This window comes from Aethina tumida, chromosome 3 (genome assembly GCF_024364675.1).
Source record: "Aethina tumida isolate Nest 87 chromosome 3, icAetTumi1.1, whole genome shotgun sequence".
Lineage (NCBI taxonomy): Eukaryota > Metazoa > Arthropoda > Insecta > Coleoptera > Nitidulidae > Aethina > Aethina tumida.
The window spans coordinates 28022117-28046495 of NC_065437.1; the positions used below are offsets into that span (position 1 = coordinate 28022117).

Genomic DNA, 24379 nt, shown 5'->3' on the forward strand with positions numbered 1-24379 from the left:
CGTATTTGCTGGGCCGTTTCCTCAACGATTTATCACGCTTCTCATAACTGACTAATAAAGCAACTGGCGACGTCTATCTTTATATTGTCAAAAAGCTTCGCGCAGCAGGTTTTTGTCGTCACGATTTATTAGCGACCGTTCGTACTTTTATACTGAGAAATACGTCAACTGAAATGTTCCTTTCATTTTATTGCATCGAGTTTTGCTTTCAGCTTTATTTCCTTTCACGATCCCCTAGTTTATAGATGGGGCTAAAGGTTAGGTTAGGTTTCAATAATGAAATCATATTCAGCACTGAAATGTTACTGATTTCAAAATAAGTACGTGAAAATATCAATGATTTAAACGTATATTGATTAATTTCAGTAATAAAATAGCGGACGGTGATTGTATTTATTAAAATAATCCACGACTCATAAAAACGTAAGTGAGCATACTTAATTAGAACGTCTCTTAAAGAATTTTAATATTTGTTTACTGGAACCATTAAGGCAAACGTGAATTATTATATTAATTGTTAATAATAAAAATATAAGAGACAAAATTTTCATTTAATTTTAATTTTTCTCAAATACTAAAAATATTTTGAGGCAACTACATATTTTTTAATATTCATGGAATTAATATCAAGTTAATTAAAAGTATTTCAATATTGAAAATCTCACATTTTTCAAATTATATTAAATATTTTATTAACTGTTATATAATTTTCATGTTTTAATAACCTTAGGGTTGAGTTTTTTCTGAATGTTTATTAAACAATATTGTCCTTTTAAGGTAGTGTCAAAGGTGAAATATATACGTTTACAGAAGAAAATATACATTTAATCTGTGATATTACATAAAAAGTACAATAAATTTGACAATTTCAACGTATATTGATTTCTTTCAACAATTTAATCGCAGATTGAATACAGTATTGATTAAAAAAATCACAGCTTTTAGTATTATAAAGAATTTAGTTTTAATTAGAATCAAATATAATTTTTTATTTGGAATATCTCTTAAAGGACCTTAATATTTCTTTAAAATTTAATATTAAGAATATAAGAAACAAAATTTTGGTTTAATTTTCTTTTTCATTTTTTTTTTTTTTTTCAAATGTTAAAAATATTTTGGGACAACCACACATTTTAATATCCACTTAATAGAATTAACTTAGACTCAATTTTCAAAATTATAAAATGATATTTTACTAATCAATATGAAATATTCATTTAGTAAACATATGGCTAAGTTTATCAAACAATCTTGTCGATCTAAAAGATTAAATAAATATAAAATAAATTGAACTATTTGATTTCTTTCAACAATGAACGAACGTATTAATTATAAGAAAAACTTATACCTAAGGTACTATACCAAATAATTATTTGTATTTATAATTCACAATCAAATATTTATTTTCTTGAACCACTATTTATAAAAACTTTAATGTTAAACTATTTAATTTATTAAAATAAAATAAAAAAATTAAATTCCATTTTCATGTTTTTTAAGTACTCCTTTATTAAAAGTAGAAAGCTGCAAATGTTAAGGTTTTTAAATTATATTAAATATTTTATTAATTAATATAAAATGTTCATGTATTAATAAAACTGTGGCTGAGTTTCCTTTCATATTTTATGAAACACTTATTGTTCTAAAAGTACATAAAAATACAATAAATTCGACGATTTAAACATATATTAATTTCTTCCGGCAATGGAATAGCAGATCGATGATCATATTTTAAGAAAAAAATTTATTAAATTACAATCAAACATGATTATTTATTTGGAATTATATATTTATCAAACCTTAAGTGTTACAAAACTATTTCTTCTATTAAAAGTTAATAATAAAAATATAAAAATCAAAATTTTAGTTTAATTTTTATTATCATATTTTTCAAATTTAACCTTTTTTTACAATCACAAATTTTAATATCCAGATAATGTAATTAATATTAGTTGATTAAAAATATTTCTTCAGTAAAAATGTCAAAATTATATTAAACATTTTAGTAACTAGAATAAAACTTTCATGTATTAAATGTAAATAATAGGTATGTAAATATTAATACAAATTGTAGTCTAATTTTCATTTTCTATGCTGCTAAAAATATTTTGAAATAACCACATATTTTAATATCCACTCTATGGAAATAGTAATATGTTCATTAAAAGTTTCTACACTCTAAAGAAGTATGTGAAAATGCTGCAAATTCAAATGTTTAAGCGTATATTGATTTCTGTTAATAATAACCACCACTTTTATTTCTATATGTTTCTAAAATTATTTTAATATTTTTTTCTGCCACCGTTATCCATAAAATTTTAATTAATATTCCTCCCTATTAAGATCTAATTAAAAATATTTTGAAACGACCAAACATTTTAACAGGCACTTAATAAAATTAATATGAAATTATTTAAAGCATTTCAACACACTTAAATTTTCACAGTTTTCCAAATTTCATTAACAATTTATTAACCAATATGATATTTTCATATATTTATAAACGTATGCTTGGATTTTCACCCAACTTTTATCAAACAATCTCGTCGTTACGCCGAAAACGGGTTCTATTATTAATTAAATTTTGTACATCGTGGCACAATTTGGCGAGCAGGAAACCATGCACCCAATAACAAGATAAATAAATAAGCCCTACGAAACAATTTACTTTAAAATACGGCGGCAGCAGTTACTTACAGCAATCAACACGACCACCTTCACTAATAAACGCTGTCATAAAAGTAATCTTATCTAATCCTGAGAAGATTGAGCTCAACGTTCCGGAAGATTCTGGTTTATCCCTAAATCCGTCTGTTCCACAAATTACGTTCACCTTATATTTAAATTTAATTAAATTATATTAAGAGGTGTTCGTTTTTACACAATATAAAATAACTTATTTCCTGTTTTATTAATTTTTAGGGAAGTTTTAATTCTTATCATATAAAAATTATATGAATATGTTTTAAAATTAAAGTATTAAATATATTGGTACATTAACAAAAATTATATATAAGCATCGCTTGTTATAAGACCGTAAAATGCAGTTTGCACACTTAACAATCACTGCTGACGACACGCGACCAATAAATTTGCTTCTTTATACTAGCCATTACCGTCACAATCATACTTATATAATATTCTGACCCTGTACGAAACATAAAATAACTCAAAACGACCGCCAACCGATACATAAAAGACTGCGAACCTCAATAATAGATCCACATAAGTAGGCGAAAACTTTTTTAAACTTCCTTAAGACAACGTGTAATAGTCTGTGTTTATAAACTACATAAATGGAGAAAAAGGAAGCGGATGTCGGTTCGTTGGTTCTGTTCTGTTTGTTTTTTAATAGAAATAGGTTTTCACATCGCGGTACGATCGATTATCGGCGGTGCGACAGACCGTAATGTGCAAGTCGAGCTTTTAAAACGAATTGGAGATGGAAGCTGACGTATCCAGTGAATCTGAACGAGCTGTTGCGTCTACACAAATGTCACCCAAGTTAATCCAGACAAATTAACTTCGACTTTAAAACAGTTTAAAAATAAAATCTTCCAATAAGAGTATTGATAATTTCGTTAGTTACATTGAAACAAGTTCTTTTGAGGAAATAATTGTTATACGTAAATACAGTAGAATCAAAGCTTATGACAATAAAATGTCTTTATAACTCTTAAAAGCTTTCAAATACTTTCATTATAACTCCTTATTTCATTCACTGGTGCTACTGACTGTAATATGCGGGTCTAACTTTTAAAACGACTTGGAGATGAAAGTTGAGTCCAATGGATGTGAATGAGCTGTGTTCTTTATACAAATATCATCCAAAATAATCCAGATCATTTGACTTTTAAAACAATACGAACCATTAAAAATGAAGTCTTCAAATAAGAGTATCGGTTATTTTATTAGTTATGTTAAAGCAAATCATTTGGAGGAACACTTATTATACATATATGTTAGCTTACGTCATCACCTTTACCGATGGACCGATGCGACGTGCTCACATCTATTTAGACTAGTTTTGTTTTATAAGCAAATCTGAAGTATTTGTTTACATTTAATAATCGGGGCAGTTCTTAAGAAAGAACCAGGCAGTCAAGCTTTAGATGTCGAGGGTTAAACTACGTTTGTTGTAATAAAGCGTATTATTGTGAATTTAGTGTTTTAATCAAACTAAAAAGACAGATTAACAGTCGCTAATCTATCATCAGAAGTGGGATATCTTCTCGTGAATTATTTCCGGAAGAAAGGACCTAAAAAAATTATTATTTTTTTTTTTTTGTGTTTCTTTGTGAACGAACAGACAATGGTGAAAGACACAAACGCGCAGTGAGTCCGAACGTTGTGAACATTACCAAAAGTGCATCGGAGAGAGACTAGCAGCAAGAAAGTAACAACAGATTCCAAAAACAAATCATGGAAATTTTATCGACAATGGCCAACGCCCAAACTACTCAAGTAACATTGAAGACGGCTGCGCAGAAGGTTTAAGTGTAGCTGCAGCGCAGTTTCGACTTGTAAGATTTAGAAATTGCATTTGAGGAATATGACTTGAATTTGTCAGGAATGGACGAGTGGGTTACGAAAGAAATAAAAGAACAACCGAATGCCGTTTGATCTCATAAACTCTTCATCAGATTATCAGAGCGCCATCGTTAAAGCCCTTGGACCACTTAAAGACGATATTGCGTTTGTTTATGTTGATGATGTGTTGTGCCCTCTCGACCCATTCAAGAATGTCTTAAGAACTTAAGAAAGGACATTGACGCCCTTAAATATACAAAACTGTAACTTTTTCCAAACATCTGTGAAATATTTAGGTGTGATCGAAAAAGGACTGGCTGGATATTTTAGACATCTTGTGAAAAAACTTTGCTACTTTAACAGCACCGATATCTGCACTGTTACGTGATGGAAAATCGTTTGAATGGACATGTAAATGTGAAAATGTATGATTGACTTCTTATCCGATTTTCAACATTTTTGATCTGGAATTGTCAACCGAACTACATACAGAAGCAAGTTCGTTAGGATTAGATGTCGCTATTAGCTGTCGAATAGAGGAAAATTGAAACCAAAGTATCACGGACCCTTTGAGGTAACGCATTGTTTACCTAATGAGAGGTACGCACTCCGAAAGATTGGCAACCGAGGTAGAACTACAATAGCGGCACATGAACAGTTACGAACCTGGCCAGATACAGAAATTCTATAAGGTATGATGGATATAGATTTATTTAATAAGATTGATGTGTGAATGTGTGTAAAGGTCCCTGCTTAGTAGGCTGTTTAAGGTCCCTGTGTATCAGGCTATATGTGAAGGTCCCTGCTTAGTAGGCTATGATTAAGGTCCCTGCTCGGCAGGCTATTTTTAAGGTCCCTGCGTCGCAGGCTATGTTTGAGGTCCCTACTTTGCAGGCTATGTTTAAGGTCCCTACTTTGCAGGCTATGTTTAAAGGTCCCTGCTCGGCAGGCTATGTTTAAGGTCCCTGCTCTGCAGGCTTAGATTGTTGTGTTCTGGGTCTGTGAGATAAGCGGGTAATAGACCTGGTAGTGGTTGAACCGCCTCTGAGCTCCTGGCTAGAATATGGTATCTTTTGATAGCACTTGAGAGTCATGGGTGTAACAGACCTGTTGATGGTTGAGTCGCCTCTGAGCTTCTAGTGGTTGTTAACTGTGCCACATAACAGTCTATTTTGTTAAATGAAATAAGGTTTAGACTTAGTTCTTCAAATATATTTTGAGCTTGTACTGCTGTTATAATGTTTACAGATTACCGGTGTCAGGTGAATCTTTGCAAAACTGCGGAAGGTGCGAGGACGCCCCACATGTCAGGAAGGCCGTGTTAGCTTACGTCATCACCTTTACCGATGGACCGATGCGACGTGCTCACATCTATTTAGACTAGTTTTGTTTTATAAGCAAATCTGAAGTATTTGTTTACATTTAATAATCGGGGCAGTTCTTAAGAAAGAACCAGGCAGTCAAGCTTTAGATGTCGAGGGTTAAACTACGTTTGTTGTAATAAAGCGTATTATTGTGAATTTAGTGTTTTAATCAAACTAAAAAGACAGATTAACAGTCGCTAATCTATCATATATAAACTAGAAAGATTATTAGGGCGACCGGAAAGTAATGTCGCTTTCTTACATTAAATTCAAACGAATAAATTTTTAATATCACCCTTCTTGTCAATTATCTTTTGTCAACTACTGTGCAAATTTTCAATCCCAAACCTATAAAGCTCAATCGATTTTTGAGTAAAATATATCGAGACGACATTTTGAACATCATCTGTATTTTCAAATTTTTTGCCACTAAGAAAATGTAGGGACCAAAATAAATGGAAATCTGAAAGTGCAATATCGGGTCCCAATTCATTATTTTGTAATTTTGTAATTTCTTTTTATTTCATTCGTTGATGCAATTAACTATTATATGCTTGTCTAACTTAAAACGAATAGGAGATGTGGAGTCTAATAGATGTGAAAGAGCTGTAGTGTATACAAATGTCACACATACAATCTTCAAATGAGAGTATCGATAATTTCAGTTAAGTTGAAACGAATTCATTTGGGGGAACAATTATATTACATAAATTGATTAACATATTTAAAACAAAATGTCTTTTGGACTCTCAAAATGCCTTCAATTACTTCCATTATAACTGCTCTTTGTTATTCATAACCTAAGCCGCATCTCCCTTGGCATTCCGAATTATATACAATGTACACCTAAATTCGGCAAGCACAACCAAAACATAAACCATCAGCGAAACAACGAGGAATACAAACGGCAAAATTCGCATCAGGGTGCTTTTGCGAAGTGCGTGTGTCCTTCTCCCACGGGATCGGGAAACACGACGAACATCGCGATATAATGAGGATTAAGGATCTCTCGACGAATATCTCTTGTTTGCTTTGTTACGCGAAGAAAATATAATATGTATATGTTTACCTTCCGCGGTTATTCTCCTTGTTCCTCGGGGAAATGCTAATATACGAGAATGTAAACGATTGCGACAAGGACTTGGCAAACAAAACATACAACATGCAAATGCGAAACGTGGGAATAATTATGGGGAACTTGGTTTTTTAAAATTTAATTAAAATGTTGAATGTACCTTTATTTTGGTATTTACATAATTTCCTTCGGTAGTTGTGCCTAACGCTATTTCAAAGAGAGATAATATAATGAAGGTGGAAGTAAATGATAAAGTTAAGGATAATTTATCATGTAACCTCCGAAACATTTTCTGCTGTAACTGTGTCAATTTCTACTACTGATATTACCACAAAAAAAGTGTTAGGTGTTATCGCAAATATTTATGGGTTTTCGCATTTGGCAAACCCATATCGCCGCTCGATTTTCCTTTTTATCTGCACCATCAACTAAAATTTAAACAAACGACTTTGGAAAGGGACCATTAATCTTGCGGCGCCTCGTAAAATGCAAATACAATCAATTTCGCATCGATTTTCATTTATTCCACTTAAGTTTCACAACGTTCATCAGTGCAAAAGTAATACTTATTCCATTAGTCATGTTGCAACTCCATCAGGGAGATTTATGGTGCTGCAACGTGTTCGACTTTGTGCAGCTTAATTTTCTTGATTAATGTAATCGTGTTGCAGCTGTTTTCCTTATAGGTATTATAAAAGGGGTCGACTTACATTTATTTCCATCTCATAGGCGTTCAGTTCCGTTACTCTCTTTGCTGCAGTAATCGTCAATCACCGACGCCAATTCAATTTTTGTCAAATAGATTGCTTTGGTTTTATTATCTTTGTTATAAATTGAGACATAGAAATTTATTGATGTCTAGACTTTTTTAACTTCTACAATTTCACTCCTACATTTCCTCGATTTCCTTTGTCGCTATTTGATTGGCATTTGTCAGCTCATTGTGTATCTCGAAGGCGTGCCAAAAACATTTTAAGGTTCGAGTTTAACTTTTACGACGTTTATCCAAGTGTATTAGATATTCGTAATTGCTAAAGATAGTTTTCCAAGTTCAAATCCGGTAATTTTGATCTCCCTGACTTCTCTGAAAAATCAACGACATTATACTACGTCATGCTAGAGGCAAAAGTGGAAGCAAATCCATGTCAAACACCCTTAACCAACTTTGGTCGACCATCCAGTAACATTTACAGCTATTTGGAAAAATTAGCAAAGCTGGTGTTTGAGTCATTTATTATCTGTCGAAGAGACTAAGCTAACCCATCCAATTTGTGCAATATATTGCTTCAACGACGCTTTTTAATCGTTTAATCACTGGAGACGAAAAATGGATTGTATATGATGATCCATGATGCAAAAGACAGTGGCTGTCTCCAAATGAACCACCACGAAGTACTGCGAAGCCAGGTTTACATCCCAAAGAGGCGCTTCTATGTGTTTGGTGGAGTATTCGTGGGACTGTTCACTTTGAAGTACTGAAACATGAACAAACTGTCGAAAAATATCGGGCGATTGTATGCGAAAAGACAATGCGAGACCACAATAGAAAAAATTAATGAATTGAGGTGAGGCACCATACTCACTAGATATTGCACTCCTGGATTTCCATTTTTTGTGATCCCTACAATATTTTCTTAGAGGCAAAAAATTAAAAAATATCCAAAATACCATCTCGATATTTTTTATCTAAAAAATAATTGATTTTTATCGGTCAGGGATTGAAAATTTGCTCACCAACCAAAAGGTTGTTGTATTGATTTGATTTTAATTTAAGAAAGCAACATTACTTTCCGGTCTCCCTAATATTTCTAATTTAAAATATATATTGTTTTACTCTAATTTTATTCAAATCATAATTGTTGTGAGTGAATATGAAAATCTGTTACTAGTCTTGTTCACTATGCATTAGTTTAGTTAAATAGTTTAATCCAACACCTGGGGAGGACTACCACAATATCTCCCCTTAATCCTTTACTTTGATGGGAGGATAAAATCAGCGCTCCCGGCTTTTTCTAACATTTCGGTACAAAATCCCCTCGCTGATTGAATTCCTTTTATGCCAGCCCCACCTTTAACCACACACAGGTATTTATATTCCATTCCCCATGGAACCGGAGACTGTTACGCATTACACGTCTGTCCCTCACTAATGCGATCTCGCACTTTCATCAACTAAAAAGGGTGGTTTCTTTTTTTAAGAGAACCACAGAAGTGGCGAAAATGAGATTAATTATGTTTTTATTAGAAGATAGACAATGTTCTTTTTGAAGAAAAACACGAATCCAACGCTTTCGTAAGGACGAAAGCGGTCCATTATCACCGAAATGGAGAAACAGACGTGGTCGTGACAGCCAAGAACAATAAAACACAAGTGGTATTAATGAAAATAGTAATTAATTACGGGAGAATTGTTTAATGTATTTCTGAATGTTTTTTATATAACATAATGTGGAATAATACTCTTCACACAATGAAAACAGAGAAGTTTACTGTTTAATTTATTCGAAGTGTAGTTTTTGGTCCAGTTTAATTATCGAACTGATCAAACCACAGCTCTAGCGTTAATGTTAAAATTTACACATTTCAATCGCATATTCCACCATTGAGCCATTTTGAATATTTCGCAGATTTCTGTGTTGCGGAATTCAAACACAAAAGCTTATTGAGTGCAGTCACGGAATAAAATCGATGCACATTCCACACAATGATGTATTTTCATGTTGTTAACAACCCACCTCTTGACAATTATTTATTAATGAATGATACATAATTTAGTTTTGTGGTTTCATAAATGCCAAAATTAATTGTAACGGTTTTATATATCAAGATTCCTCATGTCCCAGTTGCAATCGACGTGACTGAAGCTTTGCAGTGCACAACGTCGATTTACATTTTATATGTGCATTAGCGGTGCCAATAAATTTATCGTGTTCGCGCCATATTGTTTTTTCTGGGCGGCTGTGCAAATTTGTGTGAGCTTATTTCCTACGCCGCGGCGTGTAAAACAAAATCGTTCGCCTGTAAACGACATGGCAAAGGATATTGGATGCTCGCTATGATGGAAATGTTTCACATATTCCTTTTGTGATATGGAACCATATAGATACATCATTTTAAACGTGGGAGTGGGGCTGGAGCACCCGCGGCTGATTAATAACCATTTACATTTTTTAATGTTTCAATGTTTCAACTTTTTCCATATTCCATTGTTACGCCTGGGGAAATAATGCGCAGTTATTAATCTCTTTATTGAATTAAAATTGCCTACAACCAATATATATTTTTTCATTTCGTATTTAATTACATACGTAATTAATGTTGATTACATTACTATATTAATAAACTCATATTTTCATGTTGTTTTGATATAAATCCAATTATAAAATTATTTGATGTGCAGCAATTCAATATCAATTATGAAATTTATTTGTATAACATATTGAATATAATATTGACTTTTGCTGATCAAACAATTGCTACACTTCCATATCCGGATCCAATACGAATTCAATAAAATTTCGGGTTTCAATATTTGCATGTTTACATGCACGATTTTCAATTAGTAATCAAACCAAATTAAAAAAACCCATATCGGTTAATCACACCGCACATTATTCATCCTAGTACGTGTTCACTTTATTCAAGATGTTTTGAAAATTAATTTATATGCGTTTACATGAATGTATTTTTAACTACAGGTAAATTTTGTAATAGTTATTAGATTACAATTTTTAAGATACATTTTTTTCAACTTATGTAGTTTTCATATTATTGCTATTTCTATTAACCCTGAGTGTCAGTTAGAAAAAGAAACAACAAAAATACAAAGTTGAGTATTTATTTTTAAAGGTAGTTGTATAATAAAGTATAATATTTTTAAGCCGCATACAAATATTATAATTCGGATAACGCCTATTATAATTTTGTTTTTATTGATTAAAATATTTAGGAAATGTTAAATTAATCGCTTTAAAACAATTGTTGTTTTTTCATGCGACATTAATATTTTATACCATCTTCTTGCAGACTGCTGAAGGATGTAATGGGTATTTTTCCAGTATATGGTATAGGACTTACTGACTCTAAATTAGGATATGTTTTCTTATGTTTATTATTCTTATTCGTACCTTTGATATTTAGTAGATACTTCCAAGATTTCTTCTGGTATCTCAAATTGAGGCAAAAGTATGCTAGATAAACTCTTTTCACAAAGTAATAAATTAGTTTTCTACTTTCTTTCAAAATAAATACGACATACATAAGATAAAACGTTTAGATGATATAGACATGACAGTCTACTAGTGAATACCATGATTTTTGTTAGTATTTTAATACTAAACAACATCAAAATTGTACACAAATTAATAACACAACTTTGCTTATAAAAGTTTAATATTATTTGGTGTTGGGAAAGGAAAAAATAGACAGAAGATTATATGTGTTTAAGAGGGATTAGGTACAATATTAGGAGGTCGTTGGAATCATGGTCAATTCCATATCGTGGTGAGCAAAGTATTTGGATAAATTACTATTTAATTAAAATATTTTATTAAAAATAGTACACATTTACAGAAATATGATTTTATTAAATAATTTTTATATAATTTAAGAAAAAATTGATATCCTGTGTTCGTTATAACCTTCTGTAAAAGGTGAGGCACAGATTCAACTAAATACAGCATATACAATCAAAATTGATCTAAATTTGTTATTTTTGGTGTTTTAATCATGTAAATCTTCTGTGGTTCATAAATTTTCAATTGAATTTGGATCCTTTTTTTGTGCTAGTCAGTAGAGAGCATGATTATTTCTTGTAACCAATTTGAACAAGTTTAGAAGCAAGGTTTGGATCATTATTGTGCATAAAAATCTATGTAACTCGTAAATTATCCTTAACAGATAGTTCCATCTCTGATGATATAAATTGACAACTTGACAAGATGGTTAATGAAGTAAACAAGTTCAAATGCAAAAATAGTAGTTACAACTTTTACAAGTTTTGTCCATTCTGTCGAGTCTGTCTCTTCTACTCATTTATTTTGTTTGATTCAATTAATTTAGAAGATATCGTTTACTGATTCTTCCAATTTGTTTTACATTTTCTTAATGTATTTTTATATTTGTTGATAAGCATTGTAACAGATATTTCATGTCATATATTATTTCCCTCTCTTCTGGAGTGCAACGTTTCTTTGTTCCCACCGAAAGTGAATGTATTCAATAAAATAATATAAATGTTACTAAGAACCCAGTATTGTTAAATACTCACAAAACGTCACAAAACCCTAATATAATTGATTGTTCTATTTCTTTGGCCAACCAAATCAAATTAGTATATGCGATTTTAAGAAAAAAATTTTAAAATGTTTTATATTGACTGGATGAAATTTATTAAATACTTTTATGAAATTAGTTTTAAAATTAATAAATATAACTCAATTAATAAAAAATTAAAAACAATTATTTATCAGCATCATGTGATTGTCAACATTTCTAATCCATAATAATTTTATTGTTGTCATAAAACAATAAGTTAAGTTGCACTGCAGGATTTGATAGTACATTTTATTGAATTTTTCTTTCTCTCAAAAAAGTATTGTTTCCAAATCAGATTAATATATGCGTTTAAGGTGTGTGACAAAAAAAAATGAATATTAAAATATATATTTTATACCGACTGGTCAAATTATTTTACAAAATGTTTAATTTTACATTTTATGCTATTTCCGTGATCACCACTGTATATCTGGCTAACTACATTTAATTAACCTGTATGTTAAAAGCTGAAATTGATAAATGAAATTTGATGGAATGCCTTAAACAGTTTTTTATTTTCAAACAAAAAAAAATGTTTTATTTGATTCAATCTAAATATGGTCCTATGATTTCATGAGATTCAAGACGAATCAAATATTAATTTAAATATATTTACATTGGATCATTCAATATCAAAACAAGACTTAATTCGAATTGACTCCTCATATACAAAAAATTGCGTTCCTTTTTACTCTCCCTAATTCCACTGACAAATCAATAATCTGATCCGATATAAATACGTTGATTTTTATACTATCTGCCAATATGATCGACATCGAATAATAAAAGCCTGAAATCCAAAATATTGTTAATAAACGTTCATGTATTGGAAGGGAAAGGGATGATGAGATGTTCGTACATAAATGTATTCATTTAATTTTTCACCTCAGCGCACCGGCCGTTATTCACCACGAAATATCGTTTCGATTTCAGACAACCTCAGATTTTCCGGCTACACATCATCATTATTGCAAATTGTGACCATTACGCCTGTCCTGATATGATGTAGGAGACCTAGTTACACGGTTACACCATTGCATTTAGCCCTGATATAGTGTGACATATTTATTTGAATGTGGAAAATGTGCAAGTATTTACGTGAACATTGCGATTCATATTTTCATCCATTTTAAAGATTCGCTTCCATTGAATTAATTTATGTCTACGCTAAAATTCGCGTTGTTACGTCCGAAACTTTTAATAAGCGGTCATTATTTCCAGTTCAATTTTCCATTAAAAGTGAAAAAACTTTCAACACTCGGCAAATAACAATGGTTCGTTAGGAACATAGGGGAGCTTTTTATATTTTGCCTCAATAAGTTCCATTTCATACAATTATTCAAAACACATCCGATATCGATATAACTGAATTGAAACTCCACAATCCGACTATTCGAAGCGAAATGGAAGTTTACGGCCGTACACGTGTCACGACTTGTTTCCTCCGCGAGGATTTCCCCGGCAACTGCATCCTGAAAGAAAATCCATTTCCTGTCCGATTCGTCGTGGAACATCCCGCTTATCCGACGGGACATATTCGCCGAAATCTCTCCTAACCAATTTTCTTGACCACAAGCCTTCCTGAAGAATCGCCCGGATTAGAGTTTCTATCAGATATATTGATTGAAAGAAAGTTATAATACAGGGCTTAATTTTATTTTAAGACGTATTTTGCCATATCTTTCAAGTGTTAATTTAATAGCTTAGTTGTCCAGTTTAGAAGCAAAACAAAGTAAAAAGTTTTCGATGCTTTTGCACACGGTCGTAAATTCAACCAACACACAAAGACGTTATCTTAAAGAGCGTACGTACAAATAAATTTTATTTATGACCACCAGCGAGATAATACAAAGTAAAGTATTCTGTCTGTATGATCCAAGATGGCCTACATGCAAATTTAGAAGGTGTTATCTTTTAAACTTTAAAACACTCTCATACTAATACAATTTCGTGCATAAGTTTTATATAAAATTACTTAAATAACTGAGATAAGATGTCAATGATATTTTGAAACATACGATGAGTAAGCGCATCAAGTTGCTTTCTCGTAGCTCCCATTATAATTGCTGATATACCATGTCTGCGTCTGGGCCACTTCCAGCACAAACAGGTACTTAAAATGTAAACTGCTTGCAAGTATTCACCGTACTCGCATTTCGCATACATTTTCCCTTTGGCACAACTTAATTCCATTTTCTCCTCGGTCTATCGCGCCGTAACTTCCAGTGTTCTCCGCTAATGCACTTTTTGTGTTCCGCTTTTATCAATTTATTTGTGCACACGTGCATTAACATGTCGGCCGTTATCATATACATTCGCTGCAATCGTCAGCGAATAGCCGGCGGACTAATAAACAAATTGTTTTGTGTTTCATGCATTCAGTGTTTATGGTTCAAACGTCGGTTTATTTCTCTTTGATCGCGGTCACTTTTGTACAGTAGTACAAAGGACCAGAAGACTTTGCGTACGTTCCGGTCACGGTTCTCAAAGTGAAACCTGGTCCAGTAATTTGCACTCCATTCTACTTGTTACCAACAGACGATTTTCACCAGAGGAAAACTTAATAATGGCGGTAATCGAGGAGGTTTTACAACGCACATGCAAATTTAAGTTTTCTCGTTTATTCCACTCCGTTTTTTTTTTTAATTAATTTACTTCCTCTTAATGGCGTCGTTTTTAGTTGCATCGTTTGAAAGGAGAACCGGCTTCGCTCCTATTTAATCTCGTACAAAATAGGACATTTCGACGTCAGATAACGAGCTCATAATAGAGAAAATTAATTGCTTTCTCAAAAAAATGGTATTCCTGCATAGACATAATTTATAACTTCATTAAATTTAAAAGAAAAATATCATTACCATTATCTTCTAAAAAACTATTATTATTATTTAAATAAACGTTACTTCATTCGCAAATCAGTATCGTTTATTTTTTGAAATGTGACGTCTAAAGTCTCTTTAATACCCGGATTGCGTGTCGACACGCACGGCGTGATCATTTTTTCCCCGATTTTTTCGTATGACTTCATTACTCTACGTCAACGCATACGACGTACTAACGCGTATATATGTACTGTCATATTCTGTATTACCGTGCACTGTATATACCAACTGTTTTCCTAAATGACAAGGGAAAAATATATATGTAATATTTTAATATTACTTACTTAAGACTTAATGAATGAATTACCTATTGATCGAATTACCTTATGACCAAATTACTTAATGAGCAAATTATCTAATGACCAAATGACTGAATTATCTTATGACCAAATCTCTTTATGACTGAATTACCTAATGACCTACTTACCTTATGACCAAAATAACGTTTCGTCTAGCTTGTATTCCGGCCTTTATAAGAAAAATTTTAAAATGTACCGAATTTTCTCTTCGTTGACTTCTTTTTAACACCCTTTAACTCATAACTTAATGGACCAACCAACCTTTTTGAAATTCTATGAAAAACAATTTAATGTCAGATATTAAAGATACACCATTTTTATGTAAATTTCCACTAAGACATTAAGAAAAATATATTTATTTTTGTGAATGGAATTTGTGGTAAATGCTGATATATTAATACTAAATAAAATTTTTACGTTTTTAATTAGTTTGTAATGTAATGATCAAATTACCTTCTGGTCAAATAACGTAATGACGAAATGACTAAATTACCTAATGACCAAATAAACGAATTACCTTATGACCAAATTACCTAATGACCGAATTGCCTAATTTTGTTTGGACAAGACTTCACAAATGGAAATTCAATTCATTTTTTTTAATTGGCTTAAAACTGTTTTATAGTCGAATTGCGGGTAATTAGCTGTTACAGTATTGCTACTATTAAACACCATTAAAAATACCAGCCATCTGACTTCTTGCCTTTATAAGAAAAACTAACTACCTAACTTTTTCTTCGTTGACTTTTATTTTTAACACCCTGTAACTTAAAACTTTATAGACTAACCAAAAAAATGGCAAAAGAATTTCTTTAGTGCGAAATGTCACCTTGATAAGCAGTGCAAATATAAAATTGATCGGTACTTTACAAGTTATCGATCACTCCAGTCATCCACCGAAAAAATAATAGATTTTACTCCCAACCTAATACATTATAGTAAAATCAATAAATCCATTTAAATTTTGTAAATTTATGTACACAGCTATTTTTATTGTGTGACCGACTTGATCCATTTAAGCGTCAAATGCGAGCGGGAGTTTTTTGAAGCTGAAGTGCCAAACGCGTCCATGCAAAAGGACACTGCCAAAGAACGGTCCGTTTGAAGTGAATTCGGTCACCAATTTGAATGTAGCATACGTGTTGCCTCGCACAAAGAAATAATAAAAACCATTCGGGTGTCGAATATTGCACAAATGAACGGGCTTTCACGAATATCCAACGTAAAGATTCCAACAACGAAAGCAAGACAGATCAGTCGAAATGAAATTTAATGTGGATCATTCGTTCCAGCACGGTTTGTTAATTTTTATGAGTGAACGAGTTTACTGCGGACTACGTTAATTATTCCATTATTAAATTATCCTAAATCACTTGGACACATTTTCCATTTATGATTCAATAATAAACGTGTTTATAGCGATAATTAATTAATATGCAATTGTAGTAATCACCGCAACCGCAAGCAATTAATAAAATTTATAATACAATCATCAGCAGAATAAATTATCGACGTCATTTTGTCAATTCTAAATATTTGAAACAATAATTACGTAGGTTAATGTTTTACATCTGTCGGACCACCAACATATTTGCCTCAAAATACGTTTTGCATTAGTTATTTATCGACGAACGATCATTTTTCAATGGTGGACAGACAGTGTTTTATACGGTTGATAGACTACGATTTAAATTTATACGGCAACAAAGTTTCACAGTATGCCTGTATATACCATAAAACTAGTTGCGATTTTGTTATCTGTCAAATTTCGTAAATGTTTAACATTACATTTCACTTTTGTATGTTCAAATATGATTAATGAATCAGTAAAATCAGCTTTCATGTATTATTATTTTTTTTAGATTTTCTGGTTCATTTATTATGTGTACTTAATTAAACTTTTTAATTAAAATTAATTATTTCTTTTTATTTTTTATATATTATAAATTATCATATTTTTAGTATACTAAAGTAGAAAATGTAAAATTATATTTTTTGTTCAGATTCTTGATAATTTAATTTACATATTTTTTTTAACTATGTGCTTTTGAAAACTCTTCACAAAAATTAAAATTAAATATTTTTAGTTTCATAAAAGTATAAGTATAAATAGTCGTAAAAAGAATATTTATAGTTGTTCATATTTTCTTAATAATTTAATAATGTGCATATTTTTACCTTTTATTTTTAAGTTTTTGAAAACTGTTTGTGTAAATTAAGTTAATTTGTATATTTTTAAATACAAAAAAGAAGAATAAACAGTACTAAAAATGATATTTTTTGTCCGCATTATCTTTTTAATTTAATTTTAACCTCTTGAGATATAGTAGTATTGTATGAGTATTTTTTAAATTTTATATCTTAAAAAATTACATATTTTTAGTTACATAAAAAGGAGAATAAATAGTAATAAAAATTATATTTATTGTTATTCAGATACTCTTTACTTTATCTTCTTCAAAACTCTTTGTATAAAATTAGATTAAGTATATTACAAGTATATTTTATTTTTTATAACATATAAATTCACATATTTATAGTTACACAAATAGAGATTAAATAGAAGTACAAATTTACGATCACATTTTCTTAGTAATTTTACAGCAAATTTTATTTTTTTTAATTTTAGCCTCTTAAAATATCTTTATATAAACTAAAATGAAGTATATTACAAGTACCTTTTATTTTTATCTTAAAAATTCACATAATTTTAGTTAAACAAAAAAGAAAATAAATAGTAATGAAAACGATATTTATTGTTGTTCTCGTAGTCATTTAATATACATATTTCAGCTTTTTTTAATTTTAACGTTTTAAAAAATGTTATGAATACTTTTTTATTTTTTATGTATTAAAATTTCACATATTCTTAGTTACACATTAAAAGAAAAAATAGTGGTAAACATGATATTTATTCTTGTTCAGATTCTCTTAATTTTTTTTATTTTTAATTTATTATACATTTAATACACATATTTTAACCATTTAATGTCAAGTTTTAAAAAACACTTTGTATAAACTAAAATTAAGTGAATTACCAATATTTTTAACATTGAAAATTTTGTATATTTTTAGTTTCTCAAAAAAGAAATTGAATAGTAAATTTAAAACTATGATAAATATTAATTATCATTTTTGAATGTAAAATATCATAACCATGTGTAAAAAATCTCTATATAGATTTTTTATTATATTTTATATTCTTTAATTAGTAATAGAAAAATTTTAAAATAAATGATTTTAAAAGAAAATTATTATATTTCAGTAAAAAAAGTAATTTTTAATCATGATTTTGATAAAAAATTATCAAAATTTTCTAAAAATAATATATATATAAATATCATTTTACTTTCATCAAAATTAAGTTTCAAATTTAAGAAATGTGCATCTAATTTAGTTCATAATTTCAGAAGTCATTAATAAAAAATTAACGCTAAGAACTAACAATAAAATAATAAATTTCTATTACATCTAAATAAAATAGTATCTACTATGTATTGAAGTGTATTTAAAATGTTATAAATAAAAAACATGTTTCAGAAGTACTTTTGGGACTTCATCACAGGAATAGTCGTAATCTTCTTGCGACATTTTTCCATTCTCCACGTCTCTGATTCGTTACTACTTTAAAGGGATCAAAGACCGACCATCTTTAGTACGTCGCAAATTTTCTTTAATTTCCCGTCTTGAAATTATGTAATGGATTCTTATATAAAACTATTTTCAGAATGGTATTGCACTAAGTAAATTGGTCTGGCGTTTTTCGTTCACTGCAATTCATTCATTCGTAACGTAACTGCCAGTGTCACGGACAATCCCCGTCATCTTGGACAATTTAATTAGATTTCTTTTGCGCTCGCAAAAGTAGGAGAGGGAGTAACCAAGAAGAGTTACGCAACCCTTCGGGGAACGTATGACTCCAGGAAGGCTGCACAATTAATATCCTCGTAAAGTTGCTTTTAATTATGGGTCCGCTTGAATGGGAACGTTATCGCTCGTTGTGCTTTGATATTATAGCATAGTTCATAAATATTATTAAGCCATCCCGACGTTGTTTTGCAAACAAATATGTTAAACGATTATACAACAAATATATGATTAAATTATACGTACAAGTTTACTAAAGTACAAATTTAATTTCTTAACATCGTCAAGCGAAATATAATGGAAAAATGCCTGAATTCTCTAGAGGCGGACAACCCGAAATGTCGCCACGGCCGACCATCAAGCAATTAATTAATCAGTCGCATTTCGAAGCAACAATTCAGTCCGAGGTTTTCCGATGGTGCCTCTAAAACTCATTTAACGACCGAATTTCGAGGCCGTTCATGCAAACGTTCAATTTTGCGATCGGTTGCTCTGCTTTAATTAGAGAAACGGTCGTCGTTGAGCGAAAAGCGATTGACTTAAAGTTATGTTACAATTCTATTATAACACTAATAAATATGGGGAAAATTCAATTAATCTGTCAGATTTAGAACTATAATAACTGAAGTGATTAACTCGATTTCTTTGGAATTTTCTCAAAATCAAAAATGGGACCTCTCATTAAAAGACTATTGATTTTTAAATATTGACAGTTACACCATGCTAAAATCCATTATCTTTGTGTGAGACGGTAATTTATTATTTTCTATCTTACCTTGTTTCTTTAAATTATTATAGTAACTATGATTTAAGTAATAATTTCTGTTAATTGCAACAACAAACTGATGCTTTTGGTACTAATTGTTGCTTCTTAATGGGAGATAATACTCATTGTTTATTTGAGTACGTAAGATTCAATCTCATTATAATTGAATACTGGATACAGCCCTTATTTTTAGTACACTAAATTTGGATAAAAAACTGTGGGATACTTGTTAATTTATTATTTCCTAAAAAAATTAAATCTATTTAATTAAATACAAAATAAAAGAAATAATTTCCTTGACCATGAGAATTTAGATTTGGACAACCAGGCGTTGACGTACATGTCCGCCATGACATGGACGGTCCTCCAGGTTCAGCGGCCGTCATCCACCTGCAGTTCCTGGTCAACGAGGGCGCCCTCATCTCTGCAACTGCCGAGAATACGCTCCACCTCTGGAACTTCCGACAGAAGGTTCCTCAGATTGTGCAGAAACTCAAGTTCCAGAAAGAAAAGTGAGTAACCAACACAATAATAATGAATAATGCTCGTTGCAGGAAACTTTTATAAATATTTTTTTCCTGAAATTTTTATACTATAATACTGTACTATTCTTCTATTTATTAAGTCAACCTGTGAAAAAATATGAATTTTTCAAAATTACGACTTTTAATTAAAGTTGACCAAATTACTGAGTCTTTTTCAAAAGTATCAAAAATCGATTGATTTATTGGAATCTTTTGCAAATAAAAATATTCTTTCACTTTTCGTTTAATGCATCATGCTCTATCGTAGACTGTTTTGATATAATATTAAAAAACGTAATAAATTTAATCAAAATTAAAATTAAAAATAAAAAATATTAAACATCGCTTAAACAACAACGTTTTTGAAATATTTGAAAAATAGAACAAAAACTATTGTTTAAGGTGCGTTAAACATAAATTTTATTTATCATGCGGTGGTGGAAATATGATTACATTAACCATACAATGGTACCTTAGTTTCTTTAGATTCTTATTAATTCTTTGATTCTTATTATCGGAAATAGATATAATTTAGCTATTTTTGTCATTAAAGTCGTTTTTTCAACAACTAATAATTACCAACCAAGATCGAAAGTTTTACAAAAAGATGAAAAGATCAGTTTGTGATGCAACATTTAAATATTTTACCTTAAATTAATATTACAGACATATTTTTCTTCTTATTTAAAAGTTATTTATTATAAGTAATCAACAAATTTTTTAAAACATAGTTTAATTATAAAAATTTTATTAAAATATTCAAAATTATATAATTTTTGTTGTATTAAACATTGCCGTAGCGTGTAATTTATTTTATTTTATAAAAAAAAGTTTCGCTGCGGACAGGATTCGAACCTGTGCGGGCAGAGCCCAATGGATTTCAAGTCCATCTCCTTAACCACTCGGACACCGCAGCTACATGTAAAAGTGTCTAGTACGAATGAGACAAACACTATGAAGTACACTTTATCTTATCAATGGATTATTATATTTAAATTATTTGTTTTATCTATTTAAGAATTTTAAGTAATTATCATAAAAAAAATATATGTATTATAATTATATATATTTTTCTGTGTTTATACATTGAATTAATGTTTATTCAATAAAATATCTCTACTTCTACAATTTTCTTTTTTCATATAAATGTTTCTTATATTATTTTATGTTTTATTTTTAGACAGGTAAATCATCCCCGGCACGATCGTCTAAATCTGCAGTTGTAATTGTTTTGCCGTGTTATACGGCCATTAGGTTTGAAATCTGCTTCCAGTCCCGGCGTAGCATAAAAATAAAATGGGTCCCAAGGCACCGCTGCATTAAAGTCCCGGACGTCTGCATTCGTTCGGCCGGCCTCTTCGGCCTCCGCAGCTATTACGTAATCGTCTAATTACCTGTCCGATAAATCGTTCCCCTTTTCAAGTTTTTCGAGACTTCTTTATGTGCCCTGAAAGAGCTTTTTGGAGAGAAATTAAATACTACCACTTTAAATACCTTAAAATATTTTTATTACACATTATTATTAAATATAACAATTATTTTTTTTCTGTTTGATTGTAAAATATTGTCTATAAAATTAATATACAAATATTTTTATTATTTCTTTTTCAGAATAACATGTATGAATCTACCACTTCAATCAAAGTATCTGTATGTGGGAACGGACCGAGGGAATATACACATAGTAAACATAGAAAATTTTAATATATCTGGATATGTGATCAATTGGAATAAAGCGATAGAAGTGTAAGTATAATTAAGAATTAATATAAATTCACATGTATATATGCAGGAACCTCCGAAAGTCGTACTTACTAATTAATTATTTCTCATATTCATTGAATATGTATGCAAGTATTAATATTAATATACATATACATGTTAATATTAATAATCAGAACATGTGAAACATGATTGCCGAATAAATTATATATTTAAAGCAATAATTAAATGATTATTTATTAAATTCTAGGAATATGAAATTAGTAATTTTAATGTTCATTTGCAATTCTCATATTAATTAATTATTTAATCAATAAACTAGTTATTAGCCAAATTTGGAATATTATTACATTTTTTGCTTTCGCTCAATTTATAGAAAATTAAAATTAATAAATATGTAAAATCCAATATGCATTATATATATATATATATATATATATATATATATATATATATATATATATATATATAGTAATTAGAGAGATATTTAGGTTTCGTTGTTTTGCATGTTTGAAACTTTACATACACATGCATTTCGATGTACTACATAAATGCAATTTTATTACATTTAATTTATTTCTTCATTAACTTTTATTTCAATTAAATGTAATTGTCCATAATTTATAGTCGCCAATCTGAATTCAAGTAATTAAACGTCAGTTTACAAATTAAAACTAATCCCAAACGGCCGAGAGTTTTATTATCGTTTTAAATATTTTATTTGATTAGCGTAACTATTTATAATTCACATTTACAGTGCAATAGAGTTTATCGTTTACTACAAATAATGTTTCAAATAAACTTTTATTATAGAAATAGACATATATACATAAATTTTTTAACTGTGATCACTTTTTCCAGCTCTAGAAAAAGCCATCCAGGTGTAATAGTACATTTAAGTGATAATCCTATAGATGCTAGTAAAGTAAGTAATTAAAACATAATTGGACGTGGATAAAATTAAAATCAAATTGGGCTTTTGTAGTTATTAATAGGTTATGAAACTGGACTGGTTGTGATGTGGGACTTGAGAAACAAAGTGGCGGACATGCGGTGGCAAACCACTGAGCTGAAGTCAATATCGTGGCACCACGAGGGCAAACAGTTTATGTGCTCGCACTCCGATGGCACCCTCACCACATGGAGCATCAAGTCGAACGCGAAATACATCCACATTTCTCAACCACACGGTATTATTAATATTACACCTGATTAAATTAAGCTAAATGTAAATGAATATAATGATTCAATGATCATAATCTGTAAGTCCTTAATGGCTTCAATATTTACTTTATTTTCAGCAAAAATGAATAAAGATGGGAAGCCAGAACAGTGCAAAGCTATTAATAAAGTAGAATGGAAACTATCAAAATCAGGGTGGGTATAAATTATAGTCGTTGTAAATCGATGCCGTTACTCTTCTTTGTCACTGAGAAATTTTTACAGTGGAATAATGTTCAAGTAATAGCTTTTTGTTACCACTTAACTACTATATGACATTTTAGGGAAGCATATGTGATATTTTCCGGTGGAATGCCTTATGACCAAGCCAGCAGGACACCCAGTTTAACAGTTGTATATAGTAAAACTACCACGGTGCTCGAAATGGAACATAATGTTGTCGACTTCATTACGTTGTGTGAATCGCCATATGCCAGCGGTAGGATTAATGCCATAATAAAATCTCTTCACCTTTTATTTGAATTTATATACGTTTCAGAGGAGCAAGAACCGTACGCAATAATAGCCCTTCTACAAAACGACCTGGTGATCATGGATTTGACGACAGCGGGTTTCCCCTGCCTGGACAATCCCTATCCAATGGACATTCACGAGTCACCGGTCACTTGCCTCAATTACTTGGCCGATTGCCCGGCCGATTTGACGGGCGCCTTTTATTCGGTGGGCAGAGCTGGGGCACTCAAGCGCCAGGGCTTCTCCGAAATGCCTTGGCCGATACAGGGCGGCACTTGGTCTGCGCAAGCGTGCAGCTACTCCGAAGTAATCGTCACGGGGTAAGACAAATCAACTTGC

The 24379-nt window shown here is 30.5% G+C and overlaps 1 protein-coding gene and 1 non-coding gene across 8 annotated transcripts in view; one reads left to right on the top strand and one right to left on the bottom strand.

Annotated features, from left to right (window-relative positions):
- The window catches only part of LOC109596609 (syntaxin-binding protein 5), a 214868-nt gene that overhangs the window by 173089 nt on the left and 17400 nt on the right, over nucleotides 1-24379 (top strand). For all 7 annotated transcript variants that reach the window (XM_049965679.1, XM_049965678.1, XM_049965681.1 and 4 more), the window contains exons 3-9: nucleotides 20414-20611; nucleotides 22235-22369; nucleotides 23207-23270; nucleotides 23331-23535; nucleotides 23647-23722; nucleotides 23851-24005; nucleotides 24066-24360. In XM_049965679.1, the coding sequence (XP_049821636.1) occupies nucleotides 20414-20611; nucleotides 22235-22369; nucleotides 23207-23270; nucleotides 23331-23535; nucleotides 23647-23722; nucleotides 23851-24005; nucleotides 24066-24360 (1128 nt within the window). The remainder of the gene's footprint in view (nucleotides 1-20413; nucleotides 20612-22234; nucleotides 22370-23206; nucleotides 23271-23330; nucleotides 23536-23646; nucleotides 23723-23850; nucleotides 24006-24065; nucleotides 24361-24379) is intronic.
- Nucleotides 21458-21539, bottom strand: Trnas-uga (transfer RNA serine (anticodon UGA)). Its single transcript has one exon. It is a non-coding gene; the product is annotated as a tRNA-Ser (tRNA).